This window comes from Acinonyx jubatus, chromosome C1 (assembly GCF_027475565.1).
Source record: "Acinonyx jubatus isolate Ajub_Pintada_27869175 chromosome C1, VMU_Ajub_asm_v1.0, whole genome shotgun sequence".
In the NCBI taxonomy this organism is placed as follows: domain Eukaryota; kingdom Metazoa; phylum Chordata; class Mammalia; order Carnivora; family Felidae; genus Acinonyx; species Acinonyx jubatus.
The window spans coordinates 78,661,923-78,674,663 of record NC_069381.1 but is presented as its reverse complement, the minus strand read 5'-3'; the positions used below and the strand labels follow the sequence as shown (position 1 = coordinate 78,674,663).

At 45.2% G+C, this 12,741-nt stretch overlaps 1 protein-coding gene across 2 annotated transcripts in view; it reads left to right on the top strand.

The window, feature by feature from the left end:
* Positions 1-12,741, top strand: part of ABCA4 (ATP binding cassette subfamily A member 4) — a 130,744-nt gene that overhangs the window by 74,901 nt on the left and 43,102 nt on the right. For both annotated transcript variants that reach the window (XM_027058556.2, XM_027058559.2), the window contains 7 exons: positions 831-962; positions 2,121-2,260; positions 2,713-2,850; positions 3,838-4,031; positions 5,324-5,408; positions 8,181-8,386; positions 8,748-8,796. In XM_027058556.2, coding sequence (XP_026914357.2) covers positions 831-962; positions 2,121-2,260; positions 2,713-2,850; positions 3,838-4,031; positions 5,324-5,408; positions 8,181-8,386; positions 8,748-8,796 — 944 coding nt within the window. The remainder of the gene's footprint in view (positions 1-830; positions 963-2,120; positions 2,261-2,712; positions 2,851-3,837; positions 4,032-5,323; positions 5,409-8,180; positions 8,387-8,747; positions 8,797-12,741) is intronic.

Genomic DNA, 12,741 nt, shown 5'->3' with positions numbered 1-12,741 from the left:
TAAATCCAACTGATTTTTCTCCTTGTTAACTAATACGGGCAGAGAGCCCAGAGCGCCATCCAGGACCCCAAGGGTTCTCAAAGGCAAACACATGACTGCATCAACTACTGAAATGCAACTTCCCCTGGGGGTTGAAACACAATGTTTAATAAAAATAGTAATAATACTTTCGAGTTTTGCTTTACGCTGGCATAGTTCTAAGTGTTTACAAGTATTAGCTCATTTAATCTTCATAACAAACCCATGAGGCAGGCATCATTATTTCTCATTTTACCAAAAAAGGGCCAATGTTGATATTGGGCTTCTTGTTTTGTATCCAGAAATAGTATTGTTGGTGGTAATTCCCCTGTCTTCCTTCAATCATTCAATCAGCAAATACATATTGAATGCCTGGGCTCTCATTAAGACCCTGCCCTATGCTTTTGTGATAATAATATGAGGCACAGCATTGATCACACACTGCACACTTTAATTAAGCCTCCACATCACCAGGAGCGGTGATGGCTGAGCTGGGGAGGGATCTTTAGCTGTAAGTGAAGGCTCTGCAGCTGGGAACGCCAGGAACCTATCAGTGCCTGCCTGGGGCACTAGGAAATAAGTAGAAGCAAAGATGACAGATGTGGTCATCCGCAGTAGGGCTGGATATACACACTGGTTCTAAAGCCTGTATGGGAAACTGTTGGTCCCCACAGCTAATAATGGTTTGGGTTCAATTGAGAGCCAGTGCAGGAATCAGTGTGAGAGTCATCACTGACCCTAGAGTGGGGGGCTGCCATCCCAAAGCAGTCCTAATGGCCATCTTTTCTGCCACTGACTCCTGTATTTGGCAGGTCCATCCTGACGGGTCTGTTGCCACCAACATCAGGGACTGTGCTCATTGGGGGAAAGGACATTGAAACCAGCCTGGATGCAGTCCGACAGAGTCTTGGCATGTGTCCACAGCACAACATCCTGTTCCACCAGTAAGTAGAACAGGAATTGAGATCGTCCCCATGCCTTGCTCTCCCCTGCCCCCCAACACACATGTTCTCTAGAGCTGAGCCCAAGGATGCCTGTTCTGGGGGCAGCAGGCAGCGTGTTCTTGTTTGGTTTCCCCATGTTCAAGGTCCTTTGTCCTATAAGAGGTATCCCTCAGAAAGTCAGGCTATGCCTCTGGCATTGGGAGCTGAGGTCTACCCCCTAAGAAAAGTACTTCCCCCTGCTCTCTGACAGAGTGGTCCATCCTGGGGCCCCTTGTTCAGTCCTGAAATATTCCCTCTCAGGGACCAAGAGAGGAGACCATTGTTCCTGTTTCTCTCTTAAGCCAGGCACTAAAAACTGACTTTTCAGGAGGCTTTTCACTTGCTTTCCCCCGAAACTTTTACTTATTATTTTAAAAGCTATATTGTATTTAGAGAAAGGAAGGAAAGAAATATAAATAGAATGGGGCACCTGGGTGGCTTAGTCAGTTAAGCACCTGACTTCAGCTCAGGTCATGATCTCACAGCTTGTGGGTTTGAACCCCGCGTTGGGCTCTGTGCTGACAGCTCAGAGCCTGGAGCCTGCCTCAGATTCTGTTTCCCTCTCTTCTTTGCACCTTCCCCGCTTGTGCTCTGTCTCTGTCTCTCTCAAAAATAAACATTTTAAAAAAGTTAAAAACAGAAAAGAAGAAAATGGAAGTCACCTGTAATTTCACCATCCATAACACCTTGGTGTATGATTTTTCAGAACTTCTCCTATGCAGGTGTGTGTGTGTGTGTGTGTGTGTGTGTGTGTGTGTGTTTTAATTATAAAGGAGAGTAAAACTCTGCATACAATTTTGTAACCTGCCATTTTTTAATGCAGTTAGGGTTTTTTTTGACTCAGGATGTCATGAACATCTTTTCATGTCATTATATATTCCTCTATAAAATAATTTTTTGTTTATATACTACACTATTATATAAATGTACCATCCTTTCTTATTAGATACTTAGCATGGTCTGTTTTTTGTTTTGGTTTTTTTTTGTGTTATAAACAGCACCACAGTGATCATCTTGATTGCTAAAACTTTGTGCTCACCCTTAATTCTTTCTATAAGGTGAATCATTAGAGGTAGAATTGCTGAGCCCATTGCCTTTCTCATTGCCCTGTCCCCATAGCCTCACAGTGGCAGAACACATCCTGTTCTACGCCCAGCTGAAAGGAAAGTCCTGGGAGGAGGCCCAGCTGGAGATGGAAGCCATGTTGGAGGACACAGGCCTCCACCACAAGAGGAATGAAGAAGCTCAGGATCTGTCAGGTGCTCGGTATTGGAAAAAGACAGGACTACAGATGGCAAATGAATTGTCTTCCAGGACACAGGGCCCTGAGAGGGGGAGGCTTATTACAGACCTCGTAAGAGGTGGAACACTTCTATAACGTTATTCTGTGCACCTAAGAGCACCCCACCTCTGGATCATTTCCACATGGAACCCTATGTTAGAGCAGCCTGAGCTGTATTGATTCTGGTGTTTATGTGTTTGGACTAAAATGTGAGAACAACCTTCAGATGGTCTTATCCATTTCTGCATTTCTTGCCTTTGCTGCATTTAAAGAGTACCCCACTAGGTTTGAACACTATATAAACATCTAAGGAGGCAGCGTCAAGCTGCTGCTGGTCTTAAGGTAACCCCCCTTATACCACAGTCCTGGGCCTTTCTCTTCCGATCCTCTACAGCTGTCATGAACCTGTTGCCTTGTGCGTACCTCTAGGTGGCATGCAGAGGAAGCTGTCTGTTGCCATTGCCTTCGTGGGAGGTGCCAAGGTGGTTATTCTGGATGAGCCTACCTCTGGGGTGGACCCCTATTCGAGACGCTCAATTTGGGACCTGCTTCTGAAGTATCGCTCAGGTAATAGCCACTGCTCGGTGCCCTTTGTTCTCATTGAAGCTCTATCTGTGATCTCCACTCTCATTCCTGGCGCTCTGTAACTGAGTATAGTTAACAGCCATAACTACACTCTGATGGGACTTCAGCAGTCACTCGAGTAAATCTAAGTTCCCATGGAAGCCTCCTGAAGTTTTTACACAAATATAAACAGGAATCACTGATGGAGCAGACTACTTCCCAAAATATTCTAAAAGGTTCTCTCAACCTGTGGCCCTTCTGTCTGGAACAATGTGTGCAGCTCTATGCGAAATTCCTTTTTGACTAAGAAAACCCAGGTCACATGCAGACATCCCAAGGAACTCCATAACTGTCAGATGGTCACTCAAGACCAGGTGTGAGGGTGACACACAGGTGTCCAGTGCTCCAGAGGACTACTGCAGATAGCAGGGCAGTGTCTCAAAATGGGACCTTCTTTCCTCTATCCCAGCACCTTCCAACCAGACAGTGCAGATCCAGAAAGACAGCAGGCAGAGCTCAGACTGCCCATGAACAAGATGGCATGGCTGAATCCCGTGGTCAGTTTGCCATCCTGGAATCCTCATTACTGTTTTCTTTTAGTGACATCTCCTATTGGTTTCAAAGGGTGTGTGTGTTCTTTGCAAAGATTATAAGTGCAATGCTTAATGCTCCAGAGAATATGCATATGGAACTCAATAGATGCCAATTACTATAATAAATATGTCCCATACATGGTGATTTATTTGAATCAGGTCCAATGCCAGATGAAGAGATACTGTGTGTGACAGTGTTTTACAACATGCAGGATGCTGTCAAATGTTAATTGTTGTCACTATTATTCCAGTTTTCTGGACTTTGCCACAGAATACCTGTTTTTATTTATCAACTTCAAATTTTTATGCCCGTGTAACAGGGAGGTTACTCTACATCCTCTCCCATCCAGCCTTGCCCAGGCCTGCCTGGTGATCCCTCTGACCTCTGCCCTTGCAGGCAGAACCATCATCATGTCCACTCATCACATGGATGAGGCTGACCTCCTCGGGGACCGCATCGCCATCATTTCCCAGGGAAGGCTCTATTGCTCAGGCACCCCACTCTTCCTGAAGAACTGCTTTGGCACAGGCTTCTACTTAACTTTGGTGCGCAAGATGAAAAACATCCAGAGCCAAAAAACAGGCTATGAGGTATGTGTCTGCCCAAGGAAAGAGTCCGTTTTGGGTGAACAGAAATGTACAGTGTGGTGCTGCCATTCCAGACCTCTCTACCCAAATCGGGCTCTCGCTGTCACAATCAACCTCTTTGTTTCTGAGACTGTTTGCAGATTTTGATAAATGGACATTTCGAACCCTCCTACAGAGATGCTTTACCCTAAATGAAACAAGTAGTTTTAAACCTGAGATTATTGTAGTCCAGAATCCTAAACTACACACACGGTGTGCTGCAATGTAGAAGTGTCTCAGTCTACAAGGTTACACAGTTTTAAGGAGAGTGGTTATTTAAGCTTCCTGTTTTTCATTCTAACATTTATATTCCCTAATTATTATTTTTTAAAAATTTTTTTTAATGTTTATTTATTTTTGAGACAGAGAGAGACAGAGCATGAGCGGAGGAGGGGTGGAGAGAGAGGGAGACACAGAATCCCAAGCAGGCTCCAGGCTCTGAGCTGTCAGCACAGAGTCTGACGTGGGGCCTGAACTCACGGACCGTGAGATCATGACCTGAGCCAAAGTCGGATGCCCAACCGATTGAGCCATCCAGGTGCTCCTTATGTTCCCTAATTAAACCCAAAGTCCACTAGTAAATGAAAGCCCAGAAAAGGCTTTCTTGGGGACTATACCCTAAAAATGGTGAAGCCAAACAATACCAATTAGCAGAGACCCCCTCAACATGTCAGGAGACGAAGTTCAGGTCTGGGTAGCAAGGTGGACAACCTGTGTCATCCTGGGTAAATTCCTTAATTCTTCATCATCGTTGGTTTCCTTGCACGCAGAAAATGAAACTGGTTATCTCTGCTTCTGCTTATCAGGGATGTGGTGAAGATAAACCAGGTAAAGCATTATGAATGTGCTCTGGACTCCCAATTATTATTTTGTAGCATTACCTATGCCTCTGGCCACTGTGGTGTAAGTGTTCCTGCCTCTAGGCTTTCTAGGTGGATTTCCACAGCCCAGTGTGCATCCATGGGGAAGGAGGACCACAGTGTCTCGCATAGGCAGACCCACAGCTGTCATATTATAATGGCAAGCCAAAGGTATCCTTTGAGGTTCTACTACTCTCTGTGCCTGACTCACACACTGGCCAGGATAAAATCAAATAACCACACCCTCAGAATGCTCACATGAAGCAATACATTCAAATGGTGACAGAAAATCTGTTGACCACTTTTGGTGGCCAGAAACAAATGAAGCTTGGTGGTGATAGCAGTCAGCATCAGGGAGATGTTATCATTCAAGTGACTGAACCCTGTCTGTTTCAGGGGACCTGCAGCTGTGCATCTCAGGGTTTCTCTACCAGGTGTCCAGCCCACATAGACGAGATAAGTCCGGAACAAGTCTTAGATGGTAAGGAGTGGGGCAGGCTGTATCTTGGTTCTTGTCTGGTGATCATCTCTCGGTGTTGTCGGGTGTGTCCTGTTGTCATAGGCTTTAATGGGAGCAAAGAGAACACTCTGTGTACTTCTCAAGCCCGTGCTCATGCAGTTGCTCATCTTTTTCTTTGGCCTTCCTTCTCCTCCATTTCCAGAGGAATTTGAAAAGTCCTTGGCCTAAGGGCCTCTTCTCTTAAATGAGGAATACAGTCTATGTTCACTCCTTGCCCTGCCCACTCCCCTCCTGGGTCCTTCTGCCCTGGCTGCAGGTGGCATTAGTGTCTAAGAAGGGCTTCTCTAGGTGCCAGGTGGGGCCTTCTGGTGAAGCCATGGTGACATACAGTCTCATAGTGAACTATTCCAGAGAGATTTCATGGACTGGATGCCGAGTTACACATCCCTCTTACACTCCTGACCTTCCCCTCAGCGTCCCAACTTCCTAGTAGTTCTCCCTTGAGTTAGGGTGCATTAAAACTCCTCAGGAGAGCCTCCACCTCCAGGGAGAGGCAGAAGAGAGGCTCTCACCATAGGCACTCACCTCACAGGATCTGACCTCAGGGACCCCGAGCGTTTGCCAACATCTCTCACTGTTCTCCATGAAGGCCCACTTCCATCCATCTTCTGGGATATCTTTCCAAATGGAATACCACATACCCCATATCCCTCAGAGGGGGCAAAATTCAACCCATGTACTGACTCAGGTTGATGACAGGTGGGGTTAGGGGAATCTGCTTATCAAAAACAAACAAACAAATAAGTTTTCTTTTTAGCACAATTTTTTTTTCTAAGTCTGAGGAATTTACTGATTAAAATCTGATAAAACAAGAAAACTGGACACTATATTCTGTGCTTGAAAGTTGAGGGAAATGTCAAGGTTTGCCTCACGTTTCCTCTCTCGCCCACTCTGCACTGACAGAACCTGCAGTGAACATGAACACATCCTTTCAGGATGACAGCTTTATGTCTTTCCCTAGCCTGCCTTGCTGTGGGTCTCTCCCTGCTTTCTGAAGGTTCCTCCCAGGAGGAATCTTGGTCAAGACACTGATAGTTTTTAACAAACCAATGCAGTGGTGCACCACAATCAAGTTGGAAACAGGGACTCCTGGCTGGAGTAATTTTTTTTTTTGTATTCCTTTATTTCTAAATAAATGTTTATTTTCTTTGACTAGAAGAGGGATGCTGTGAATGGTGGGAAGCGCAGTAAGTTGTTATGCCCCAAGTAAGCGGAGGAAGATCATTCTGTTCCCTAGTTAGCTCCTTGAAGGAGGACCCACAACTGAGCACCACACACTCACTGACCTCTCTCTGCCAGGCGCTGTGAGCCCTGCTGCCCTCCAGGACTACCTCTGGAAGGCTGACACACATGACTAAGACACAATTCCTGGGAATCCAGCAGCTTCGGGCTTGATTTCCTTCCTCAGAGAACAATGAACATGACCCCTGGAGAGCTGTTAGGGCAAAGCTGCTTCCTCACGCAGGGAGCCCTCCAGCCCCTGTGTGAAGTCATCCCAGAGCTAAAGACAATTGAGTCCACTTTACAAACTTGACATAAATCAAGCCTTCCACTCCAGGTAGCCAGAAGGACATGGGTTTGAAGCCATGTAATCCCTCCACGTGGGTAATTTTTAGAACAAAGAAAGCAAAGAACCCACTGGGTGACCCTCACTGAGAGGATTGTCTTCAGAAGTGCATGAGAGCTGGGTTCTGAGTCCCTACAATCTCTCTCCCTTTGACCTCCCTCTCAAGATAATAGGGAACCGCTTTTCGTATATATGCTTTAAAATTTTAAATTAGATTCTGGATGTTAAAGTAATACATGCTTATGCATAAAATTAAATTCCGACTGTACAAGGGTGTCAGGGAAATACTTGTCACTGGACACTTCCTCATGCCCCATGTTGTGCATGCCACACTCCCTCCCCTCAGCCCCAGTCTGACTCCACAGCTTCTCAATCCCCTTCTGCATTTCCTGAGATCAGGGTGTTATAGTTTGTTTGTTTGTTTGTTTGTTCATTTGAGGAGGCAGGTACAGTCCCAAGGGAAATGGCGCATTTCTTCAAAAAGTTAGACCAGGCACGGCTGTGTGATTTGGGAAGGAGAGTTTTCACCCAGCTTGGTCATCAGTTCCAGGTGTACGTCTTACACAAGTCACCTGTAGCTTGGGCCAGACCAGGAAAGTGAAAGCAGCTTTGACTTAACCTTCAGGCTTGTGGTGAATAAGAATGAATAATAACAATGATAAAAGCTTTCTTACTAGACAGGATGTTCATGATAACAATAGCAGCTAATGCTTACCTAGGCAGCAGGTACATCATTCTAAGTGTTTTATGTATATGAACTCATCCAGTCCTCATAAATAACAGTAAAGTGCCTGGCTGCCATTATTTTCCCCTTTGCACAGATGAAAAAACTAGGGTGTGACCTGCTTCCTGTTACATAGCTTGTAAGGGACAGACCATTTGATTGAAAAAAGGAGAAAACTGGGAGGGGGGTGTTATATGACCTCCCCAAGTTTGTCCAGCTAGTTAGTGGGGAGTGCTTTTGCTTACATCTTCCTCTCCTCAGTGCCCTTCACTGGGCCAACTGGGCTAAAACCGGATGGGCTGGAGCATCGGTCCTCTTCGAGGGTTGTGACTGAGGAATGAAATGCCCCTTGCCCAGATGGGAAGAAAGGGGATGTAAGGAAGTTCACAGTCTCCCAGGTTCTAGTAAACAGAGTTGCTAGCAGTCTCTTTTTGTGTCCTAGGGGATGTGAATGAACTGATGGATATGGTACAGCACCATGTTCCAGAGGCAAAGCTGGTGGAATGCATTGGTCAAGAACTTATCTTCCTTCTTCCAAATAAGAATTTCAAGCAGAGAGCATACGCCAGCCTTTTCAGAGAGCTCGAGGAAACACTGGCCGAACTGGGGCTCAGCAGTTTTGGAATTTCTGACACTCCCCTGGAAGAGGTAAGGCAGAGATTCTAGCTGGTTCCTGTCAGGTAGCAGAAAAGGTGGCTCTTTGCAAATGTCTAACACTAGGGGAAGTTTTATATAAGGCAGAAAGCCATAATTCCCCACCCAAGCGTAGCAACTATCTTCACTTTTGGCTCACTTCCTCATACCTTTGTCCATACAGAAACGTGTTTTACGTAGTTGTGGTCACTGTGTGCATACACTTTTATATTTATAGAAGACTGTGTTCTTAGATAAATCGTAATGTATTTTCCCTCCATTAGGAAGCAGTACCCAACAAAACTGAGCTTGGGTCAGACTTTTTTCTGAGAATGGAATGCCTAAACCACATGTTCTCTTTTTTCCTTCTTGACAGATTTTTCTGAAGGTCACGGAAGATTCTGATTCAGGACTCTTGTTTGCTGGTATGGTTCCAGAGTGTGTAGCTTGTTCCCTCCCCACACTCCCCAAGCTCTATATTGAAAATCTAAGGAAAATCTCATGAAACAACAAAGCAGGCAAATACTCCTCCACGGTATTTATCTGACCCGTCAAACAATGCATGTTTTGCATTCTTGGCTCCTTTAAATGACAAAGGAATGACAAACGGAATTATGTCTGGGGTGGAAGGACTCTAGATGAATCAGGATCCTTAAGGAGTTCAGCCTGGGAGCTTCACCACCCCCAGGCTTCTCATCCCACTTTCTGGTCTCCTGTACCTGCCACATCACCATCCTCATCTGCTCCTCTTATCTCCACCAGGCCTCTGATTCACCCCTGTCTGCATGAGTGACAGCCCACAGAGTCCCTAGAGATAATGGTGACAGTATGCCATCTGGGATCTTCTGTCTTGTTTGAGACAGATAAAATTATTGTGAGCCTTCATTTAGTGCCCTCTGGAACTTTGAAACTGTGAGGACCATAATTTCTGTGAATTTAGGGGTCTGTCTGCTACATGTGTGAGCCTGGACACCAACCAGCTCCTCCTGTGATTTCTAAACCCCAGAGCCACCCAAAGCGTTCATGAGTGCACTTTACTGTGGAGGGTGGAGGACAGAGAAATGGACATGTAGGAGGGATTACATGCCACAGCACAGGCCGCTCCTGATAGAACAATAGGGGTCCGTCCACACTGATAAAATCCTTGATCTGGCTCCTCTCTCTCCGTTCTGTTTTCCTCTCTCGCACTCACAGGCAAAGCTGAATGGTCATCTTCCTTTGCTGCCTTGGGCTCCTGTGGTTGGTTACCTCTTTCTACCCAGTGTAGCATATCACAGTATTTTCCTGGGCAAAGACCATTTCCTCCCTGTAAAGTTTCTGATGCCAACTGTTAAGATAATGTGGTTTTCATCTTGCTTCATAAGTGGTCCCAAAAGTCTGTTTATCAGTTATGCTTAGAACTACCAGTGGGCAAATATGCCAGCCCAAATGTGCTCCCTGACCCAGGTAGCTCATGTGGCAGCTAGAAGAGGTGGGCATCCTGGCAGAGTGGGGAGGGAAGGCAGTCCTCTGGAGAGAGTGGTAGCAGCTCACCACAGGGCCCAGCTTTTCTTTCCAGCTTTGCAGACACAGAAATTGAATTCTCTCCCAGGTCACCCAAAGGCAAAGACTTACGTTAATCAAGACCAGAATGAAAATAAGCGAATTTATATCAGAAACTATGATGGAATCAAGAGTTGGGGCCTTTTATCTGCACAGAATACTCTTTAATAATTGGGTCTTCTCAGGAGAATATCAGAAGACTGGTCAACCTGAGCATAGAATAGGATGTTCCAATGAGACATGCGGGGGTAGAGGTTAAGAGTATAGCTGTTAGAATAAGGCAGATGTGCATAATTTGCTAATTGAGTGGCTTTGGGTAAATACTTAGCCTCTTTGTACCTCAGTTTCCTTATCTGCAAAATGAGATTAATAACAGTGTCCACCTTTTAGGATTGTTGAGAGAATTAAATGAGTTAATACACGCCAAGTTTTAACACAGTGTGTGAAATCTGATTAAGATTTAGCAACCCTTATCTCAACGTTTACAAATCTTTTACTTAGGGGCGCCAGGGTGGCTCAGTCGGTTAAGCATCCGACTTTGGCTCAGGTCATGATCTCACAGTTTTTGAGTTTGAGCCCTGCATCAGGCTCTGTGCTGACAGCTTAGAGCCTGGAGCCTGCTTCGAATTCTGTGTCTCCCTCTCTCTCTGCTCCTCCCCCACTCATGCTCTGTCTCTCTCTCTTCTTCAAAAATAAATAAAAACATTAAGAAATTAAAAAAAAATAAGTCATCTTTTCCCTCAAACTAGTTTAGCCCTTTATACTTCAGGGAGCACTTAACATCCATTGTTTCGATTGTCATTATAATCTTGTGAGGATGCCAAGGCACGGATTAGCCCCACTTGGGGGAAACTGAGCTCGCACAGATTAGATGACTTGCCTTAAAGTCACACAGGCTTCTGAGTCTTACCCCTGGTTTTAGCTCTCAGATCTAGGAATCTCAATTCTATATTCTCACTGCCTCCCATTTTTCAAATGGCTAAATACATTGTTTTTAATTGGCTCAGTTTTGGAGGATGATGTTTTCTGATCATGTTTCCAAAGTCTGAAGGAACTTGTAGCTGTCCATTGGGTCACAAGTTGCATGGTACCAGAAGGGTCGGTGCTACTTCTGAAGGTGTGGCTCACAGCCAGTGACCGCTAGAGGGCAGTGGAAAGCCAGGGACAAACGTGATTCTGACCACCCTCAGCTGGCGCACTCAGCTCTGGCCTGAACAGTGGGCTCCAGTCTGGATGGGGCATCAGAGAGAGAGCAGAGCTCATGGGGTAGACATGAGGAGAGGCAGCACGAATCCCGCCAGACGAGGACCAACCACAGCAGACATCAAACCTGAGCCCTGATCAGGGAAAGGAGGCGGAGAGCTGGGGCTCTGGCACCTGGTCGTCAGAGAGCCTAGAGAAGCCAGGATAGTGCATTGCAGGTGCAATAAGTGTTCGCTGAAAGGATGACTGGGCTGGCCCAACTCCCTTTGCAGCTGCCCTTGTCCTGGGGGACTTCAGGAGGGTTAAGAAAGCAGCTGAAACCAACCAATGTTTCTATAAGCTCTCCCTTTATGTCCAACAACACATTCTGTAAATGAACCTTAATCATTGGTGATCTCTATCACCAATGGGTGCCTATCTCTATCACGCCTGGGTGCCTCAGTTGGTTAAATGTCCGACTTTGGCTCAGGTCATGATCTCACTGTTCATGAGTTCAAGCCCCGCGTTAGGCTCTGTGCTGACAGCTTGTAACCTGGAGCCTGCTTCAGTTTCTGTGTCTCCCTCTCTCTGCCCCTCTCCCCCTCAAAAATAAACATTGGGAAAATTTTTTTAAAAATCAGTGATGATGAACTATATAGCTTCAACATAACTAGTGACTTGCAGTGAGTAGTTTTTAAAGCACATTCTCATGTGTTAACTCATTTAATCTTCATAACGACCCTGTAAAATATTTTCATTTTCATTTTACAGGTGAGAAAGCCCAGATTCAGATAGGATGAGTCACTTAGCCCAATTTGTGCATCTACTAAGAGTCAGGATTCAAACCCAGGTCTCCTAACCCTAGTTCATTAGTCTTTCCACCACTTCACAGTGGCCTCCAAGAATTTAGAAAGAACCAATTCAACTCTTAAATCCACAGGTTACACATGAATATATTTTGCTGTTTAAAGATTCAAATAATAAAAAAAGGCTACTATCACTCTTCACCCTCACCCGTCCCCACCCCCCCATCCCCGCCCTTTATCCAGCTCCACCTCTGGAGCGGTAACTGCTTTAACAGTTGGTGGGTAGTCTGTCACAGCCTTGCAGTTACAGATGTGCGTATGTGTATGTATGTATAAGATGCATTTTGTTGTATATGATAAACGTGCTACGTAACATAAATATGATCTTATTACACATATCGTTCTGCAACTTCAATTTTTTTTTTACTAGTTATACATTTTAGACCTCTCTGTCAATGCATTTATATCTATCCTCTTCTCTTTAGCTACTGTAGAGAATTTTTAAAGGATTTCAGGTGATTCTGTTGACAGATGATTTACACCAAAAAATGACAATTTTTTTTAAGTTTATTTATTTTGAGAGAGGGGGAGGAGAAGAGAGAGGGAGAGCGAGAATCCCAAGCAGGCTCAACGCTCAGCACAGAGCCTGACACAAGGCTTGACCTCACAACTGTGAGATCACAATCTAAGCCAATACCAAGAGTTGGATGTTCAACTGACTGAGTCACCCATGCACCCAAAAATAGAATTTTATTTTATTTTAAGTAGGCTCCATACCCAATGTGGGTCTTAAACTCATGACCCTGAGTATAACAGTCACATGCTCTACTGAGGAAGCCA